Source organism: Myotis yumanensis, unplaced genomic scaffold, assembly GCF_028538775.1.
Source record: "Myotis yumanensis isolate MYYU_CA2020_CCGP unplaced genomic scaffold, mMyoYum1.0.hap1 SCAF_9, whole genome shotgun sequence".
Taxonomy (NCBI): domain Eukaryota; kingdom Metazoa; phylum Chordata; class Mammalia; order Chiroptera; family Vespertilionidae; genus Myotis; species Myotis yumanensis.
In genome coordinates, this window is record NW_027223760.1 from 77,996,319 (window position 1) to 78,018,757 (window position 22,439).

At 39.3% G+C, this 22,439-nt stretch overlaps 1 protein-coding gene across 3 annotated transcripts in view; it reads left to right on the forward strand.

Annotated features, from left to right (window-relative positions):
* BBS9 (Bardet-Biedl syndrome 9) overlaps nucleotides 1-22,439 on the forward strand; it is a 332,853-nt gene that overhangs the window by 57,937 nt on the left and 252,477 nt on the right. For all 3 annotated transcript variants that reach the window (XM_070425210.1, XM_070425211.1, XM_070425212.1), the window contains exon 6: nucleotides 21,297-21,471. In XM_070425210.1, coding sequence (XP_070281311.1) covers nucleotides 21,297-21,471 — 175 coding nt within the window. The remainder of the gene's footprint in view (nucleotides 1-21,296; nucleotides 21,472-22,439) is intronic.

A 22,439-nucleotide genomic window follows, 5' to 3' on the forward strand; every position in this document is an offset into this window, starting at 1 on the left:
ATAAACAATAAAATCTCGGCTTGAACAGAAGCCATAGTCTTTGCGATATAATTGGAAACACGTGCGTTTCTATGTAGGTAAGCCCAAGGAAAGTAGTAACTCCCAAACAATTCGTGTGTTTAGAAAATGCTTTCAGGACCTTACATATTGAATCTATAATTCCATTACAATTATTGAATTTTGTAATGAGAAGCATTCATTCATTGACTTAAACTTTTAACAGAATTTCACAATGAGAAATTTCCCAGAATGATGCCTGTCATGCCTACTGGAGATGTAGAGCGGATTGAGAACTGAGATATTCTCTGGAAAACAGACATAATTTTATAGGTGAAGTCTGGATCTTGGCATTGATAGGTTAGGTAGCTATTGGTGATGCTGAAATGTTCAGTTATTTTTGTTTTTATTATTAGAATGTATCATAGCAATTGTGACTGATTTCAAGTAGTTAATACAATGTTACTAGGTTATAAATGCATTTCTAAAAATTTATAAATGTGTTCAGAATCCAATTTATCTTACCTCAGAGAGGGGGAGTTTTCATTATTAACTTTTGAAAAATATTTTTATTGATTTCAAAGAGGAAGGGAGAGGGAGAGAGAGAGAAACATTAATGATGAGAGGGAATCATTCATCGGCTGCCTCCTGCATGCCCCCCACTGGGGATTGAACCCACGACCTAGGCATGTGCCCTGTCTGGGAATCAACCACTGAGACATGCCAGTCGGGCGTTAGTGATATCTTTTAATGAAGGCTTTTAACTTCGAAATTTCTATTGTCTTTCCAAAGGCTAAGAAAAACATTCTTTGGGACTGAAGGTCATGGTTGTGTGTCTCGTGTTATGTCAGGTGACTTCACATGCTCCCATTTAATTCTTAAAACAAACCGTGGAGTAGGTATTATTTTCATCCTGCAGGTGAGGCATGGGCAATCAGAATTCTATCCAGTTATGTATGTTTGTGTGTGTATGGGCATATGTGTGTATATACATATACAAATATATATACATATACACATTTGTATTAAAGGATTAGAACATTTCAGGGTTTAAATATTATAATGGCAATCTCAAGGGAACAGAGAAAAATAAAGTTATTGGAAAATACAGATTTTTTAAAAAAAACATTGTATCATTAGAGGAATTTGGACGGTAATAAAAGTAGTGGTTTTATAATGTACTCTCATTTTTTCTCCTTGAAATTGCCATTGCTGATATATTCTGATTTTGAAATTGACATGTGACAAGTACAGTTTTGTGTTTTATTGGAGGAGTGCCATCAAGTAAGGGATTTTATTAGTTACCTTAGAATATGGATCCAAAGAACAGTATGCTTTACTTTTCCAGGGAATGAAAATTTTGCATTTGGTAGCATGAATACTTTAAGTGGCCTCGGTTACCTTTCCACCTGCAAATATGCATTTTTTTCTATTCCTCTTCCCTCGTTCTTCCTTTCAGTACAGCAGGCTTCAGAGCTGAGGTCTTTTGAAAAGCCACTTGAGCTGGGTCATGAGGGACTTGACTTTCTCTTCAGCAGGAGGTTCTTTGCACATTTCCTTCTAATTAAAACCAGAACTCAGTGTTTCACTGGGGAATTTATTATTGCTTTTAAGCAATGAGAATTTTGAACTTGGGAGTGGAGTTTTCTCTTATAAACCTTATAATGCATTTGGGCCTCAGGATTTAAAAAACCCATGGGCTGCCCATTGTGTGTTAAGAGATTAAAAGTCATCATTTTAAATAGTTAGTTTTGTGGCATTCTCTTTCAGGATAATGTGTGGGTTTTTATAAGGGGCATAAATGCAACAGCTTCTGTTGGAATGATGTTAAATTAAAGTTCTTGACTTTACTGGCATTTTTTCTGTCCTTGATAAAATTGATTGGACTTGTAAAGTTATACACATGACTGAAGATGGAAATATTTGTGCGCTGACATTTACTAAATAATTGAGGTTGTGTGTCCACATATAGGACGTGAAGTGCAAAAGCGAAGGTGCTTACTTGGGTAACTCAGACTCAATGACCTTTACCTGAGACACTTGGCTATTCTCTTTCTCTCCACACCTCCCTCTCTCTTTGTATATATACATACATACGTACAGGGTTGGGCAAAAGTAGGATTACATAATACAAATAAGTAATACAATAATAAATAAATAGTTCGGCCGATGTGGCTCAATGGTTGAGCGTTGACCTATGAACCGGGAGGTTACACACAGTTCAGTTCCTGGTTGGTTGTTTATAAATTAGAGAATACAGTTAAATAAATAAAAATAATTACAAGGATGGGTTACTGTTAGGTTTTATGATTAGTTAGGATTCTTAGCTCACCTTTATATATTCATTTCTATGCACATATGTACTTTAAACAAAATGGGTCATACTGTTCATTTTTGACTTTTTTGCCTTATAGATTGTGACTGTCTTTTCATGTCAACAAATGTAGTTCATTTTTTAAAAACATATTTTTATTCATTTCAGAGAGGAAGGGAGAGGAAGAGAGAGATAGAAATATTAATGTTGAAAGAGAATCATTGATCGACTGCCTCCTGCATGCCCCCCATTGGGGATCAAGCCTGCCACCTGGGCATGTGCCCTTGACCGGAATCGAACCTGGGACCCTTCAGTCCATAGGCTGATGCTCTATCCACTGAGTCAAACAAGCTAGGGCAAATGTAGTTCATTTTTAATGGCATAGAATTTGTGTTTTATGTGTGTATATACATCACAATTAATTTCTGTTGATATATCTAATGCTTTTAATATTTTCTTTACTTCATACCCCATGGCAGAGCCAATCATTGGTAGAGTCTGAGCTTTAGGAATGGTGGGGAGTTTGATGGATTCCTGCTCTCTCCCCCCAAAATAGTTTAGTTTTTTTTTTTTTTTAATTTAAGTAACATGTTCCTTGTAAAAAACTTTGGATGAGGTTTAAATGAGGAGGGGAGAATAAAATGATCTCTACTCTTGCCACTAAGAACTAACTAGTCATTATGACTATTTTAGTGTATTTATTTTGTCTTTTTACTCTGAGTTTTTATGCTGTAAAGCTGAATTCATATTGTATTTCCTCTTTTAAGGTCTTTTTCTCACTTAGCAATATCATAAGCATTTAGCAAATCAATAAATATTGTACTACAATATTATTCTAAATAATTATAGAGAATTCTATGATATACCTCTGTTGGTGGAATTGTTTCTAATATTTTTCTCTTAAAATTTTATGGCCATTATAAAATTTGTATGGAACTACAAAAGACCTTACGTATTCAAAGCAATCTTGAGAAAGAAGAACAAAGCTAGAGGCATCACACTTTGTGATTTCAAATTGTATCTATAATAATCAAAACAATATGGTACTGGCATAAAAACAGACACATGGATCAATGGAACAGGATCGAGAGCCCAGAAATTAATTTATGGCCATTGAGCCAAGAATATATTATGGGGAAAGGATAGCCTTTTCAATAAATGGTATTGGAAAAACTAGATTGCCATATTCAAAAGAATGAAACCTGGACCCCTCCCTTATACCAGACACAAAAATCAACTCCAAAGGGATTAAAGGCGTGAATGTAACTTCTAGAAGAAAACATAGGGGATAAGCTCCTTGACATCAGTCTTGGCAATAATTTTGTAAAAATTTGACACCCAAATCAAAGATAGCAAAAGGAAAAACCTGTATACTGTACAAGTTTAAGATGCGCAGCGTAAATGACCTGGCTTGCATATACTGTGAAATGATTACCACAATAAGTTTAGTTAATATCTTATATAGATACTATGTAATACTTACATAGATACCATATACTATTGATACCCACATCTCATATAGATACTGACAGAAAAAAATTTTTTTTCTTTGTGATGAAACTCTTAGGATATACTCTTCTAACAACTTTCAACTCTCATTAACACTAGAAAGGAAAAAAAAAGAACATTTAATCAAAGTTTCTTTGGTTCTTTAAAAATCTGCTGGGTCATTGATAAAGTCTCTTGATCATATTTTTAATACCTGTTTTTATTTCTTTAAACATAAAATGTAGTGCTTTTGTGTTCTCTATTGATGATTTCAGTATATGACATCTTTGCAGTTTGGATTCTGCTCTGTATTATTTTTGCCTGTCATTCCCTGTATACTGTGACTTTGCCTGTGAGGCCATATTCCTTGGCACTTTATCCATGGCGGTGGTTGTGTGTTCCTTCAAAGCTTTGTGTTTTCTTTTGTCAGGTGCTTGGTGGCGCTTCTAACCTGGAATCTCTTCCTAGTAAATTCACAGATTGAGTCTTCTTGGGCAAGTTGATAGAGTGAATTTGGTCTGAAAACCCACATTAGGATCAGCTTGGAGTTTATGAATTCTTAGGGGAGATTTTTTTCCCTTCATCTCTTTCCAAGTTTTAAGATGCGCATTTTAATTTGCTTTCTCTTGGGCTGAGGGGGAAATGCCATTTCCAAGTCCTCCTTACGCTAAGGGTAGAGCCCTTTGTGGTCTGAGCTTTCTGCTGGAGGAAGAAGATAATGTGCAGGATCAGTTGGATTCCCCACACAGAGCCGGCCCCGGTTTTCCTCCTCTATCGTGTGTCATGTGAGACATGAAAACCGAAGCTGAAGGTTGCCCTCTTTAGGAAATGCCCCTCGGGCTCCGTGTACCTTTGCGGTTCCCACTTTCGCTGAGTGTTTGGCTCCTGAACTTTATTTGTTTTTTGGGTAGCATGTTTTTTTTTTCTTTTTTGGCAGAATATTGATAAACCTTCTGCTTTTAACCAACATTTTGCTTAATAATTTAAGTGGGAGAATCAGGGTTTTATTTGCTATTGTCATCTACTTATTTTATAATTTAATTTTATTTGTCTTTGTCAGCAATTCTTTTGGAAATCAGACAAGCATAAATAAAGAAATTATAACAAAGACTTCAGCGAGCAGCTCTATCAAGTTTTGTCTGCCCAGGTGAAATATTTAATATTTAATATTTAAATCTGATGTTACTCACAGACACACAAAGTGCAGTTGTATGGTCGGCCATGTTCCCCTTGAAATCAGAACTGGATGTAGAGAGTATGTCATTAGGACCTACTTTATGCACATTTTCAGCTGGAGGAATGGACTGGAGTTTAAAAGGGGTTGACTTCTGGCCCTGCTTCTTAACCAGGTGTGTCCTTATCTAATCATCAGCCTTTCCCGAGCCTTAGGTTTCTCTATATTTGAAGGAAAACAATAGTTCTTGATCTTTTCTCGTTACAGAATAGTTATTCACGTTGACTGTGCTAATAAAGTATGGGCCAGTGCTTGAAAACTACCCTTAATTTTGAACTCTTTCATTCACTTCTCTCATTTAAAAAAAATATTTTTATTGATTTCAGAGAAGAAGGGAGAGGGAGAGAGAGATAGAAACATCAGTGATGAGAGAGAATAATTGATTGGCTGCCTCCGAGCTCGCTGGAACGGTGACCTCCTGGTTCATAGGTTGATGCTTAACCACAGAGCCACGCCGGCCGGGCTCATTTGCTTCGCTTAATCTCAGGAGACTTCAGTGAGAGGTCATCAGTGCATTCATTGATTGCTACCTTTGTTCCCCGTAACCTCTTGAAACCTACCTTAATTTTTTTAGCCTTCTTTCATTTCCTCTTTGTTGACATTGTAGCTCAGCTAACCTTTAGAGCGTAGAACAGAAACCAAGAAATTCGAAAGCTGGTTTAGAAAGATTTATTGAATTACACTTGGAGTGTTACCATATTATATGTGCCTTTCATATTAGTAGCAGATGGAGCTATATTCCAGTGTTTTAGGGCATAAAGTAAAACTAATCTTTGATAGAGAATAGTAAAAGCACATGTAATATCCAGCAGCGTTGTGAACGTTTTAGTCAGTTGCCTGTTGATGGGATGAGAGTCCTGGTGTGCTAGTCAGCAGAGGGAGCCTTTGCTTCACTTTTGGTTTCAGGAATCTGTCAGCGGTGAGTTTCTGAAGAGCCAAAATGTTTATGGAAAATGCTTATTTCTTCACCTAGGCCTGAAAAGGTTTTGGAACAGTTTTTCCTTTGTTCCTATAAAGGCAAAACTTCTTGTCTGAGTTCTTTATAATAGTGGCTCTTTTTTTTTTTTTTTAAAATATATTTTATTGATTTTTTACAGAGAGGAAGGGAGAGAGATAGAGAGTTAGAAACAACGATGAGAGAGAAACATCGACCAGCTGCCTCCTGCACATCTCCCACTGGGGATATGCCCGCAACCAAGGTACATGCCCTTTGACCGGAATCGAACCCGGGACCTTTCAGTCCACAGGCCGACGCTCTATCCACCAAGCCAAACCGGTTTCGGCTATAATAGTGGCTCTTAAGTGCTGGTGGGGGAGTTCAAGTTTTGCATGGTGTTAAGGTCATGAAAATAAAATTTGCTAATGTACTGAATTTTCCATGAAGCTAAATTTTGTTCAATTAAAGTGTTGTACTTAACACTAAAATTTCCTACTTTTTACTTGTGTGTGTTATATTGTCTTTGTAGAAAATGTTGGTGGTGATAGTCTCTTTGTTGTTGTTGTTTTTAATTCCTGCCCTGGCTATGCGGTGGAGCATTGTCCTGTACACCAAAAGGTTTCTGGTTCGATTTCTGGTCAGGGCACATACCCAGGTTGTGGGTTTGATCCCTAGTTAGGGCATGTACGGGTATGTTTTTCTCTCACATTGATGTTTCTCTCTTTCTCTTCCTCTCTCTAAATCAGTGGTTCTCAACCTTCCTAATGCCGCGACCCTTTAATACAGTTCCTCATGATGTGGTGACCCCCAATTTCATTGTTACAAGTTGAACATACTTAAAGCGTAGTGATTAATCACAAAAACAATATGTAATTATATATGTGTTTTCCGATGGTCTTAGGCGACCCCTGTGAAAGAGTCGTTCGACCCCCAAAGGGGTCTCGACCCACAGGTTGAGAACTGCTGCTCTAAATCAATAAAAACATATCCTTGGGTGAGGATTAAAAAAAGAAATCCTGATTGGGTAATTCAAAAGGTTGACAACCCTATGATATGCCCCAAGACCTTCTGAAATTTTACACATCAGTGAAATTCAGGAGCCTGGGAACCACTGCTTTAGCAACTACTTGAGCAAATAAAGACCGGAAATTCTGAACTGAACCACTTCCAACTTTCTGGTCACTTTTTTGTCTTAACTTTCTCCTGAGATGTTTTCTACCCCTTTACACCCAAGGAGTGAGATTTAATGACTAAATTATCTGCTATCCAAGATAATAGATAAGTGTAGGTACTAGGGAAAGTTGATTTGATTGTTTTTCTTAAATGTGCTAAGTTTGGGATTAAGGTTGGCATATATTTCGGTCATGTTTCAGGTACTAAACTTTGTAGTTTGCTTATGTTTCTTTCTTTAATCTTCACAGCAACCCAATGGTGTACCGACATTGTGATAAGGTTTATTTTGCCTTTGAAGAAATAGACTAAATGAAATTAAGAATAGTAGCCAAAGTCACATATCTAGGATGTGTCAGAGACAGGATTCAAAACCTTATCATCTTGTCTTTCTGACTCAGAATCATTGCTCTTTCCACTACATATTAATACTTAAAGGCCTGGCTGGTTTGGCTCTGTGGATAGAGTGTCGGTCTGTGGACCGAAGGGTCTCAGGTTGGATTCCGGTCAAGGGCACGTACTTCGGTTGCAGGCTCCTCCCTGGCCTGGGTCCTGGTTGGGGCTCGGGAAGGAGGCAACCAATCGATGTGTTTCTCTCACATCAATTTTTCACTCTGTTTTTCCTTCTCTCTTCCACTATCTCTAAAAATCAATGGGAAAATATCCTCTGGTGAGAAGACAGAGTCAGAGAGAGAGAGAGAGAGAGAGAGAGAGAGAGACAGAGAGAGAGAGAGACTGATGTGAGACAGAAACATCGATCAGCTGTCTCTCATATGTTTCCCGGCAGGGGATTGAATCTGCAGTCTTTGGTGTACTGGAAGATGCTCCACCCAACTGAGCCAACTGGCCAGGGTTACATATTAATACTTTAATTTACATTTGCTACTGTCCTATATTTGCACAGTTTGTTCTTTCACGATATACCATCCTGCTCGGGGAACAGGGAACAAAAAGTACCCCTTTTTGGGTACTTTTCCTGCTGGTAATAACCCCTTGTTTTATATCACCCAGAATTAGTCTTTGTAGCCAGGTTTCTAATAATTCTTAACCTTTAAAGTTTTTTTTTTGTATGTGTTTTGAAGGTAGAGTTTTATACAATACTGATGTATCTAAAGATCCGTCTGGTCCTTTGGTATCCTCTTCTGGCTTCCACAGTTTATTCTCTATAGTTGAGTGGTTTCCCCACTCATTTATATATTTTCCTTTTGGGGTCCTCCTGCATCTCACCTTTATTTCCTGTGTCTTTTTCCCTTAAGCTTTATCTTTCTTAAGAGCAGAGTTTCCTTAACCTTTTCTCTCAATATTTCTTAGTGTAGCTAACGTTGGGCATACAATGAGTACTTTGTCTTTTGCCATCATACTAAGCCTAAAATAATTTAGAATTCCAATTTCTTAAGTGTCACATATTAAAAACCAATTATTTCGGGGCCTTTACCATACTATTTTGACTTTGATGCTATTCATTGATTCGTTCATTCACTCATTCATTCATTCATGCAACAAATATTTACTGAGTCCTACTATATACTAGGGACTGTTGCTGGTGTGAAGGTGTGGTGAATAAAGCATAAAACCAGATCTCAAGGGGTTTTCATGTGAATGTGGTGATATTGTCACATATGTTGGCCCACTTGGTGATCATTGGCCTCTTAGCGCTATAGTTTGACATGATATTTTACTTTTATGAGGGTCCAGGTGACTTGAACAGGTAGGTATTTTTGGAGCACCAACATATAAGGGGCTGTACTCAATGCTGTGAGCCAGACAATGAAAAGAAAATAGGCTTATCTTCAAGGACTTTATGCTTTGATTATGGGCTTTGGGGAGGGGAGAGAGATATGCCACATTTAGCTGTATCACTAGGAAAAATGTTAGTACTCATGGGGGTTGATGCAGAGTGTGTTAAGAAAGAATAGAAGGCGAGTGGACTCTCTATGTCTAAAGGGGATCGGAAAAGGTTTTAAAGTGGTGGGATTGGGATCCTGGGGGTTGAGGATGTGTGGAGGGACTTGTGGGGCTAAGAGGGGGGGAATAGCATCTGAGGGGAACTAAGCTGGACTAACACACATGCTCCCTGAAGTATTTGGGGGTTGGGACTAGATGAGAGGGAGTAGTCAAAGCCCATTTAGCAAACACATTGAAGAGATCTTTGCTTACCCAGCTCATTAGTTTATATTTATTTCTGGAGACAGTGGAGTACCTTTGAAGTTTTTGAGTGTGTTGACAACACCCTTGCATCTATATATTAAGATATTTACTTTCTTTTTTTTTAAAAAAATCTTTATTGTTCAGATTATTACATTAATTACTCTTTTTTTCCCACCATAACTCCCCTCTACCAGTTCCAACCCCACCTTCTGCCCTCACTCCCCACCCACTGTTCTCATCCATAGGTGCACGATTGTTGTCTAATCTCTTCACTCACCCCCACACCCCTTCCCCCCCCCAAGAATAGTCAGTCCATTCCCTTTCTATGTCCCTGATTCTATTACAATCACCAGTTCATCAGATTATTTATTCACTTGATTTTTAGATTCACTTGTTGATAGATGTGTATTTGTTGTTCATAATTTGTATCTTTACCTTTTTCTTCTTCTTCCTCTTCTTACAGGATACCTTTCAGCATTTCATATAATACTGGTTTGGTGGTGATGAACTCCTTTTGCTTTTTCTTATCTGTGAAGCTCTTTATCTGGCCTTCACTTCTGAATGAGAGCTTTGCTGGATAAAGTAGTCTTGGTTGTAGGTTCTTGGTATTCATCACTTTGAATATTTCTTGCCATTCCCTTCTGGCCTGCAAAGTTTCTGTTGAGAAGTCAGCTGACAGTCATATGGGTATTCCCTTGTAGGTAACTGATTTTTCTTTCTCTTGCTGCTTTTAGGATTCTCTCTTTGTCTTTTGCTCTTGGCATTTTAATTATGATGTGTCTTGGTGTGGTCCTCTTTGGATTCCTTTTGTTTGGGGTTCTCTGCACTTCCTGGACTTGGAAGTCTATTTCTTTCACCAGGTAGGGGAAGTTTTCTGTCATTATTTCTTCAAATAGGTTTTCAATATCTTGCTCTCTCTCATCTTCTGGCACCCCTATAATTCGGATGTTGGTACGCTTGAAGCTGTCCCAGAGGCTCCTTACACTATCTTCATATTTTCGGATTCTTTTTTCATTTTGCTTTTCCGGTTGGGTATTTTTTGCTTCTTCGTATTTCAAATCTTTGACTTGATCCTTGCGACCCTCTGGTCTGCTGTTGGGAGTCTGTATAATATTCTTTATTTCAATCAGTGTATGCTTAATTTCTAGTTGGTCCTTTATCACAACATCGAGGGTCTCATTAGATTTCTTGAGGATCTCACTACATTTATCGGCGGTCTCACCAGTCTTTTCGATGGCCTTACTCAATTTATCGGCGGCTTCTAAACAGTTCTTTAAAGACCTTAAAAGTGTGGTTTTAAACTCTATATCCAACAGTTTGCTTTCCTCCAATTCTGTCGTTTGTGTCCTGTTTCTTTGTCTTGGCATTTTTTATGCTTCGCTATGTCTATAGAGTGCCTTTCTGTGCTAAGTGTCCCAATTACCTGAGGTAGACACTCTTGGTGCACCCCCTGTGGGCTTTGTGCACAGTTTTGTTGTGGTTAAGCCTTGATTGTTGTAGTTATCACTGTGAGGGATTGACCTCCAGGCCAATTGGCTGTGAGAATCAGCTGTGTCTGCAGTGGGAGAACTTCTGTGCTGGAGACACCCCTCTGGGGCTAGACTTGCTTCGATGGGGCTTTGGTGCTCACTGAGTCTGCCCCCTGAGTGTGTCTTTTATGGTTCCACGGAGCTGCAAGCTGGGTGGTCCCACTCTGACCTCTGGGCTTCCTGGCTCCTGGATCTCTAGGGAGGTACTAATCTAGCCTTTGCCTGAGGCTATCCAGCAAAAGCCTTCCTGCAGGGCTTGGGCGGGGCGGGTCCCATGGGATCAACAGGGCGGGATTAGCAATTATGGCTGCTCTCAGTCTTGCTCTCAGAGGCCCTGCTTCTCAGTGTCCCAGTAGTCGTTGCAAGCCCCACGGAGAGAAAGCTGCCCTAGGGTTCTGAGCGATGCCAGACAGTCCCGCTTCTCCCGTATGAGTGTGGGTCCTTAGAGACTCGCCCGGAACTGGAGCTCAGAGCCTGAGACTCCCTCCTGATTGAAAACGACAACCACGCCCTCAGCCTCCAGCCCGCTCTGCATGCACACCGAACCTTAGTATTTTACTTCAGCACTGTGCCTCCTCTGAGCCTCGGTACGCTTTTCTCTTTCCTCCTAGTTGTAGAACTTCCACTCAGCCAGCTTTCCTGTGGTTCTGGATGATGTCAGTTCCGTCTTTTAGTTGTATTTTTGAAGTGGTTGTTCGAGGCAGCAAACTCCTGTGTTTATCTATGCCGCCATCTTGGTTTCTCTCCGATATTTACTTTCTTATATTTGATTTATGACTTTATTAAAGATACTAAAGGCCTGGTTATGGATTCATGTACCGGTGGGGTCCCTTGGCCTGGCCTGTGCCCTCTCACAATCCGGGACCCCTTAGGGGATGTCAGAGAGCCGGTTTTGGCTCAGTCCCCATAAGCCAGGCCGAGGGACCCCACCGGTATACGAATCTGTGCACTGGGCCTCTAGTATGCATATAAGATCTTTGATTAATCTCTTCCCACCCTCCTCCTCCCCCTTTTCTCTGAGATTCATCCATCTGTTTCATGTTTCCATGCCTGTGGTTTCACTTCTGCGTTGAGCGTCTGCCCCCTGGTGTTCAGTGCGCATCATAGCTACTGGCTGGTTGGCCAGTCGCTTAGGCTTTTATATATATAGATGGTATTTTAACTACTCCTTTTAGAAGAATCCAAGGAAACTTAATAGACCAAATAATGGTTACATGGCACATTGAACTTTGTGATAAGAATTGGCAGTGGAGGAAGTTTAAAATCACCTATGTCATTATCCCTAACTCATTTTGATTTGCTGTTTAAAATTGTATGAGTTTAGATAACGTTAGACCTCAGCTGAGGACTTCCTGACTTTAGCTATTTTTTTCACAACTTAATTTAATTGGTTGTAGTGAGTTCAGTGGTTTTTTTGTTCCTTCTTTTGATAAACTGATGATTTTTGGATTAAGAGTGTTAACAGTATATAGAAAGCATATATTTAGCTTTTGGAGATCTTGCTTTATGGGACTGGTAACATTTCAAATGAAGAATATTTGTACACAATGAAGAGATATTTAATCATTTTTCTGTTTTTTGATGTTTCTGGGGTGGAGTTTGGATTTCTTATCACAATTGGTTGTTACGTTGAAAAACTTACCTGACTTTGAAACTAGTTTTTTAAAAACAAAATTATATACCAACAGTATATTCACACATTAAGACTTTTTCTTTTGGATGAGATAGAAGAAAAGGAATGCTAATAAGTAATGGCTCTTCTGTATAACATCTGTCTTGTCTTTGTCACTCAGGGTCATTCTGCAAAAACATCCACGAAAGAAAGGCTGAGGGAAGAAGGTGAATATGTATGTGTTGGGGGAGGGTGCGGAGGCAGGGAGAGCTCATTCCCAGGTAGGGCTTTCTGGCTCACTCACTGTACATACACTTCCTTAGAGAGCTCAGAAGTCCTCGTGTCAGGGGAATTGTCGTTTGAGTAAAGTGAACTTAAGGTGGGCGGAAAATCATCTTGAATAGCCAGCAGTTCACACAGACCTAAGTTTTGAGAGATTTTTTTTGTTGTTGTTCTTAACATCTTAAAAACCCTTTGCTTGCTTGTCCTGTGTGGCTCAGTGGTTGAGTGTCAACCTATGAACCATGAGATCACAGTTTGATTCCCAGTCAGGACACATGCCCGCGGGCTTGTGTGCGGTGTGCAGGACGCAGCTGATCAATGATTCTCTCATCATTGATGTTTCTATTTCTCTCTGTCTCTCCCTTTCCCTCTGAAATCAATAAAAATATATTTCTAAAAAACCACAACTCTTTGTTTTGGCAAAAAGGGCGGATTTCTGATTATGTATGTGCTTCTCACATTAAATTGTATCTTTTTTGCTTGGAAGGATGCTTTCCCCTTCAATTTTAAGTTTTTCACGCAATTTGGTGCACAGGGAATAGAGGGATCCAGTAATATCATTTACTTATCATTGATTGAATGCTTACCAGGTAGCAGGCAGTATGTAGCATTTTTATTGTGTTTTATCATAGCAGCATCCTGTAATCTCATACCACAGCTTGACCAATGAAGAAACTGATAACGCTTTCAGGACAAAAATAAGAATGTGGGAAATCTGGTCTCAGGTGCGGCTTTGCTGTCAGTTCTGAGGAGCATGCTGCCTCTGCATTAGCAGCATCTCCCTCCCGCAACACCCGCCCCCATAGTTCACTGACCTCTCTCCTTTCCAAACATAGTTCTCTTACAAACCCTGTCCAGTCTCTCTACACAGTGTGCTCTCTGCTTCTGCCTCTCTGATTGCCTGGCAAACTCTCAATCTGCAAGACCCAAGTGTTATATCAATGTCCTTGATTCTTCCAGACACTGTTTTTCTTTCTTTTCTTTTTTAAAATTGATTTTTAGAGAGAGAAGAAAAGAGAGGGAGAGGGAGAGAGAGAAACATTGATGTGAGAGCAAAACATTCATTGGCCGCCCCCCTATGGAGGATCGAGCCCATAACTCGGGCATGTGCCCTTACTGGAAATCAAACCGACCATGTTTTTTTTCTTCCAGGTAAAAAAAAAAAAATTTTTTTTTAGTGTTGAAAGTATTACATATGTCCCCCTTCCCCTCATTGACCTCTTCTTGCCCGCCCCCGCCCAACCGGCAACCTTTCAGTGCACAGAACGATGCCCAACCAACTGAGCCACACTGGCCAGGGCCAGACACTGTTAATCGTGCTCACATAGCCTTTAAAATTATTTTTAATATGCCTCTGTTCTTACATTGTTGCAGAATTGAATTGATTAACTCCCATAGCCACTAAAATTTCTGAGGGTAGATGATTATGTTTCTCCGAGCACAAACTAGGTGTATAGTGAATGTTTGTGGAATTTGTTGAATGGATGTGAGATCCAGAGAATGTTATCAAGACTTTCATGATATTTACATCTGACAAAACAATTTATCCAATATTTTGTGGATGCAAGTGATAATATAATATTCAGGGCTTTCTTTTAAACTCAACCTTGCATTCATATTGAATCCATTACATATGATGCTAATTTAATGAATGGCTATGATTTCTTTGTAATATGTTATTAACCTTGTTCACAGTTTAGGAGGGGAAACTGTGATAAATAGCTTGGTGTGGAACACACACTAGTGGTCTTTGTAGGGCTATTAAAGTTCCTATGAAAATGAGACACATTAAAATGTCAAAAGGCAAGTTCATAAGGAAGAGTTAGTAGGTAGACTCAGTTTTTATTTTCTTGAGTTTTAAAGTAATTAGTTTCATGAAGTTATTTATTGGGGTAACACTTGAATAATGGTTGAGAATTTGTGTACTTTTTCCCTGGTAATATTTTAAAATATTAGCTATTTAGCTCAACACATGTATTCTATTTATTGATTTACTCTGTTTGCTTAGGGCTTTAAATTTTATTTATTTATTTATAACTAAAGTTTTAAGCTTAGAGTCTACTCAAATATTGCATTATTATTAGGCATGAATTACTTTTAGAATGTTCAAATGAAATAGAATTATGAGGAAGAGAATGATAAGAAAGAAGCTAGCTATTTTTATTCAATTAACTACCAATTATTAAGCATAGCCAAACACTAGCATGAATCTCAAACCAATGGTGCTAGTTTTATTCGTATGACAAAATGAGAGAAAAAGTGCAAAAATGATATTTATGGCAAATTTACAATCCTGCAAGCTCTAGAAATCCATCTACCATTTGTTTTTAAGTAAGTCTGTGTTGAAATCCTACTCTGAACATTTTTATGTCCTTGCTCATAACAAACATGTTGTATCACTTTTGAGTTAGGTTTGCAATAAAGATTAATGAGTTAGTGTTTCACTTTTTATGTAACAACAACAACAACAAACAGTTTCCCGAGCGTGTGTAAAAGTGGCGGAAGTCCCACAGACTTTTGGACTCTTCTGTTCTCCTGTATCGGTCTCCCGATGCTTCCTGTCTGCCTTGCCGACTACCTATACAGCTGTTTCTCATGTGCTTCTCAGACTTGGAGGAAGACCAAGTATGTGTGACAGCTGCATGCTGAGCTGCGATCTATGCTTGGCCACAGGTCACGTTTGCATTTCTTCACTTGTGTTTCTACTCATTGTGTAAAAGAAATATGAGCAGAGAGAGATTCTGAAAGCATGCAGCGTGCTGCGTAATGGCAGCCTTCTTCTGTGTGTGCCGCTCCACTTACTCTGCTGCATCGATTCCCCAGAGAGTCGGAGGAAACGGTATTCAGGACTGAACCTTGGTGGGGCCCGCGTTGCTATAATCATGAATGATGGGAAATGCTCTGGGTCATGCATGGGAGAAAGGACTGGGCACACACACACACACACACACACACACACACACTGCTCTATACCATGTTAGTGAACAGATTATGATTTAGTAGAGAAAACTGTTAATCTGGCAGTCAGTTCAAGATGTAGTTGACGACCAGTTCATGCATATGCATCATGTTAATGCTCTGACTACATGATATTTTAACACCAGGAAACGAGACACACTATTTAATAAATATTCATGTCATAAGGCTGCCCTAATAGAACTTTCCCGCCTTCATCCTCCAGCCTCACAGGCACAAACATTTTTCTTTGCCTTTGGAAATGAAAAATACTGATTTCCAAAATCCTTCCAAAATGGTTTTGGTAGGTTCTTTCTCTAATTGTTCCTAGATCTTGCAAATCAAAATGGTAATTTTTCTTTCATCATGGTCTTAACCACTGGATATAAACATCCAGATTCAAAATTCTGATGAAATCTCGACCCTTCCTAATTATTTCAACGTTAAAAGATATTTTCTCCGTATAGTGTAGGCATACTTTTGAGTAGGCATACTTTTTGAGTAAGCATCATTAAGATATTGTCATCTTTTCAATCAGTTGCTTTTACATTTCACGCCCATTCACTGGATCAAATCTAATTGCCTCTGCTTGCTTTTCTAATATGTTCCTTTTCTCTCCCAGAAATTTCCTCTGTTTTTACCTTTGACCCCTATTCATTCCTCCTATCTTTTTCAGTCTAGGATACATTCTACCTCTATTATGCAACCTTTCCCAGGAAGTTCAGCGTCATTAAGCTCTTAGTTTTTCTGAAGTACTTAATCTGTTTCACTTCATTTAGATTGTCTATGTTAACTTGTGTTATTTTAAAAAATGGATTTAGTGTGGCATAATGGAGCCTTCCAGGGAACATGGGTGGTAAATGGAGCCAATTTGAGTACTAGCACTGTCATTTTCTAACTTTTTGGGCATTAGGCAAATTATCTAAGCTTTGTGGGTTTCACTCTTCTTAAGTGTAGAATGGGACAGTTGTCCACCTGTTAGAGTTACTAAAGAGTACAGATAACAGGCTGGATAAATGTTTAGCTCAAAGGCAGGACTATAACAGGTGCTCAGTAAATGGCAGTCGTAGTTACTATTGCTGTGGTTCTATATTTCTCCTAACATCATCCTGGCCTGAGCATGTGGGAAGGTATCGTTGAGTGTGGTTCACGGCGAGGTCACGTAAATAGCTCCTGAAATCCCATCACTGTTATGGAGGCTTCCTGTTGGCTCTGTTCTATCAGAATTACGAACCTCTCAGGGCTTCTCTGGCCCATTCTTTCTGTTCCCATTATCTGTAAGGGGAGCCTCTGGTATGTATCCTGAAGCAGCTTCCAGTACAGCGAGTTGAAGGATTTATTTTTGAGTAATGTTTTGGATTAATCCCTACATTTTTCTAAACGTCAGCAGCCAGGATTGTAATAAATAAAGCATTTCTCACTTACTTCAAATGCAATCTGTGAAACTCACAGAATAAAATCTCAGCCAATCAAGCAGATGAGTACATTATTTTGTCTAGCTCACTTCAGCTCAGCAGACATCTATTATCATATCTCCTATCTCCAGGCATTTCATCGTTGTTGGATTTACAAAGGTGAACAAGATTTGGCTCCTGCCTGTGAGTGAGAGACATAAAAACTGATCCTTTCAATCGATAATTAGTAGTTAGGAGGAGGTAAGGATGGGATCACAGATAGAGGGTGTCTGAGTGGGAAAGAGAAGGCTGCTGGGAAAACATGACCCTTAGCCTGTGATGTCTATCAGAGGGAAAATGGGATAATCCACCTGATTCAGGGGCAGAGACCCAGCTCGAAGAGCTTCAATATATATGGATATTTGTTGCCCGCAAAGTTCACAGGTGGGATTGACTCCAAGCAGCTCAACCCGTGTCCTCATGGCCCTGTCTTCACTGTGCCCATGTGAAAGTCAAATGGCCTCCACGACTCCAGACCTGGTCCCCTCACACATTGCTCCCCAAGGGGGGATAGTAAGTTTCTCTCCAGTTCCAGCCCAATCTAAGGATTGAGTTTTTCTCATTGCCCCTGAACCAATCACTGTGACTAGTGGGATACTAATTGGTTTTCATAAGTCAGGGTCTACCCTCAAGCTGAGAATAAAGTCAGTATCATTCAAACCTCATGGCTAAAGATGAGTGGAGAGGGGAATGCATGACCAGGAGGCAGCCAGCAAATGTTTTCTAGACCAGGGGAAGCAAATGGAAAGAGTCTTTTGGGGAAGGTAATAATACAAGCAAACGCAAGGAAGTGTGCTCCATCATAGTGCATGTGGGAAACAGCAAGCAGTTGAACATGCATTATGAGACTTTGAAAATAATTATAAAATAATAATGCAGTGGTATATTTGGATCTAGTTGCCGTACATTATTTCATTTAATTCTCACAACAGCTAAGGAAGAAATGCCATCTTGTAGGTAAAGAAATTTGAGCCCGCCCTGACCGGTTTGGCTCAGTGGATAGAGCGTCGGCCTATGGAGTGAAGGGTCCCAGGTTCGATTCCAGTCAAGGGCATGTACCTTGGCTTTAGGCACATCCCCAATGGGGGCTGTGCAGGAGACAGCTGATCGATGTTTCTCTCTCATCGATGTTTCTAACTCTCTATCCCTCTCTCTTCCTCTCTGTAAAAAATCAATAAAACATATTAAAAAAAAAAAAAAAAAGAACCAGTCCCTCCAAAAAAAGAAATTCAGAGGAATTAAAAAAAAAAGAAAAAAAAGATATTTGAGCCCAAGTTCACAGCTAATAATTGGTGGAGCTGGACTTAAACCCAGGTTATCTGACTCTAGAGGCAGCCCACATGGATATTACAGTGTATTAAGTACTCTCTACTTTATTGCTAGAGTTTCAGAAATAAGACCTCTATCTACCATGCTAAGAAGGCCTGTTTTCTCTGAGACTCAAGTCTTCTTTAAGCTCTAACTCTGTCATCCCATGGTAAGGCATTGGTTCTCAAATTTTGGCATTCATCACATAGTCTTGAGGCTAGGATTGCTGAAATATGATTGCTGGGTCCTTACACCAGGTTTTCTGATTTAGTAGATCTAGGGTGGGACCCTAGAATTTGCATTCCTAAGAAGTTTCTAAAGGAAGCTGATTGCTGGTGTCTGGGAGCCACACTCTGAGGACCACTTGTTTGAGGTCTTTGGGAGGCTGAAGGTTTGTGGTTCAGTGATATTCAACATATTGAAATGCTGCTTGGAAATACACATGCTTTCCTCTCACATTCTTTAATACTACCCATCTGAAGAGTGTATTTGGTTTCAGCAATATCTTCCCCCAAAGGTCAAGGTCATTGCATGTGTTTCATTGATTGGATTTCTCCTCTCTCTCTGATTCTTGACTTATTAAAATGAGATTTATTGCTCTTCTAGGTCTCACTCAGTTCCTAATGCTCAGTTCCCCCTTGAGTGTTAAAAAGTACATTTGTGTACAAAAGACATATATTTAAATGCTTTATTTTATGGGTTGCATTTTTAGTATAAATAATTTAAGTATCAGAAAAAGTAACATGAACATTCATATTTCCACCATCTAGTGTCAACAGTTGCAGATGTATATACCTGTGTATTCACACGTTTTTTTGATGAACCATTTTAAAGTAAGTTACAGATCTTGTGCCACTTTGCCCATAAATATTACAGCACACATTGCTCAGGAAGAGCATTCTCTTACGTAGTCACAATTCCAGGATCACGCTTAAGAAAATTAACAGCAATCCCTAATGTTATCTAACCTGTAGTCATATTCCAGTTTCTGCAGTTGTCCCAGTGTCTTCTCTATCAGGATCCAATCAAGGGAAACTAAATCCTAACACTCAGCAATGCTGCATGGACCTTTAGGCTCAGATGGATTCTGTGTTATTTAATGACAGGTTTGATTGCTTTAACCCAGGCCCACTTTATGATGGCTTAAATAAGGAAGATGTTTATTTCTGTCGTATTTAACCACCTGGAGATCAAGTGGTCCAGGGCTGATAGGGGAGCTTCCATTTCGGAGGCCAAGATAGCTGTTCCAGCCCTACCACCATGCTGGGAAGAGGGGAGGGCGTGCATATTCTGTCCTTTTAAGGGCATGTTTGGATGTTGTATATGTCACCTCAGCTCCCACCTCACTGGTAGGAACATAATCATATGATGCATCTGTGTTAGAGGCCTGGAAATGAAGGCTTTATTCTGGATGGCCATGTGTCTAGTGATAATTCAGGTATCAAAAGAAAGGATGACTACTAGGGCAACAGTTAGTATCTCTGCCACAAGTTCTTTTTTCAAATGACTGAGCTATTCCAAATGATATTAAAATCCATTTAATTACTCCACGTACATTACAATATGACATTTGTCTTTTTAAACTATATAGGTTCAGCGTAATTGCTCCTACGCTGGGTCCAGAATCTTATTTATTAAAAACTATTTTATAGATGTTCTGTCTTTTTTTGTTGTTGTTAGGGCATAGCTTCCACTGCTGATAGCTGTCACTGTCTTCACAATTTTCTCATGTGCTATTTTCTTTGCTCTGGGCTGGGAAAGCAGGTAACAGTAACTATCATAATGAAGCTATGATTTAGTGTGTGTGCCACATGTGCTGTCCGGTACATCTTACCTCTGACTTTGGAGCTCTTATACAAATAGAAGAGCTGAAGCTCCCGGGTGTCAGGAACCCCTTCATGAGAACTGCCTTCTTAGAACCACACTTAAAATAAGAATCGGTGCCCTGAGTGAGATCTGGGGATCTACCTGGGGAAGGTTTGCATGATTTTCATTACAAACCTACCTGGGGAAGGCTTGCAGCATCTTTTTTGATGCTTTTGAAGCATTTTATACTTTTTTTGCGGGGTGCAGATGGTGGGCTTGCTAAATAGTTAAGTTCTCCATGGATGAAGGACTCATTGCCTAATAGATCTCTGTGAATATATTTGTATAGCATGCATACAAACCCCTAGCTCTTTGGAAACCTTTAACAAGCATAGTAAATATTAGATTTTAAAAACTTGGACTCCAAAGCCTACCATACATCATAAAAGAATCTGAACCTGGCTGGTGTTGCTCAGTGGTTGAGCATCGACCCATGCACCAGGAGGTTATGGTTCAATTCCTGGTCAGGGCACATGCCTGGGTTGTGGGCTTGATCCCTACTAGGGGGTGTGCAGGAGGCAGCCGATCCATGATTCTATCTCATCCTTGATGTTTCTATCTCTTTCTTCCTTTCCCTTCCTCTCTGAAATCAATAAAATATATATATATATATATATATATATATATATATATATATATGAAAGTATGAGGCTGACCTATTGTATAGAAAAATAGCCTTGTGCAGAACAGCTGTTGTATTTCTGATTTTGGGAAAATTGGTATCTTGCAGAGTCATGCTTGCTCTTAGGGGTTATCTTGAGCTAGAGATTTTAGCACACAGTAAATGAAAATAAATGTATGTAAAATTATAGACATCTGAATCCTTTAAAAATTGATATATAATAATGTGATAGCTTCACCAGTTTGTAATTTAAAGTTTGAACTGCTCATTTTACCGCTTGGGAGGAAAAATGAGCTATGACATATTTGTGGCAGATAGTGATAGATTATAACCAGTATATTTAAGAACAGGTCACCTACTTCCCTCTAATTCTTCTTTAGGTCGAGATTTAATTTGTATCCAGTCAATGGATGGGATGCTGATGGTGTTTGAGCAGGAAAGCTATGCCTTTGGGAGGTTTCTCCCTGGTTCTCTCTTGCCTGGCCCCCTTGCCTACAGTTCCCGGACAGACTCCTTCATCACTGTCTCTTCCTGCCGACAAGTGGAAAGTTACAAGTAAGTTTGGATGACCTACCTTTGAAATCAGCGTTTTTGGTGTGTATGTTGCTGATTCATTTTTTTCTACAAAGAGCGAATATCACAAATTAAGAAGAGCCTGGTTGTTTTTTATAAGATGAAATTGTGGTGACTTAGATTTTGCTACTTCCAGCTGTTTGATGGTCAGTGTCCTTGTCCTGGCTATAAAGGGATAAGAATGGCTATTTCAAAGAGAAAGAACTCATGGACATGGACAATAGTGTGGTGACTGCAGGGGGAGGGGAGTGGGGGGAGGTGGAAGAGAGGGTATATGGGGGATAAATGGTGATGGAAAAAGGTAATAAAATAAGGGGGGGGGGGAACCATAGAATTAAAAAAAATGACTATTTGACAAGTTGTTTTCTTTTTTTATAGGATTAAATGTGTGTCATGTTGCCACCCTATAGAAAATGCTCAATAATTCTTGGGACTGTTCCCTGAATTATAAATAATAAAACACAGGGTCAGTGGAAAAAGCCTCATGCAAAGATGCATATATGGAATTATTTTATAACAACAACAAAAAAAGAATGTATGTGTACATAGGGAGAATACTGGCAAGAAATACAAGTGTTTTTATGAATGTTTATAAGAGAATGATTCATAATAGAAGTTAATGACCCTATGAAAACAGTTTATACTTTTTGCTAGAAATTTTTATTGGTGTTGTTGACTTGTGTTCAGAGAGACACCTTTTTCTCCTCCATCAGCTACATTTCAATAAAAATGAAGGTTTTGAGTTTTTGGATGTTGTTTTTTTTGTTTAATCCTCACCACCTGAGGATATTTTTTCCATTGAATTTTTAGAGAGAGAGGAAGGTAGGTAGTGAGGGGGCGGAGAGAGAGAGAGAGAGAGAGGGAGAGAGAGAAAGGGAAAGAGAGAAACAGAAACATGGATGTGAGAGAGACACATCAGTTGGTTGCCTCCCGCACAGCCCTGACTGGTC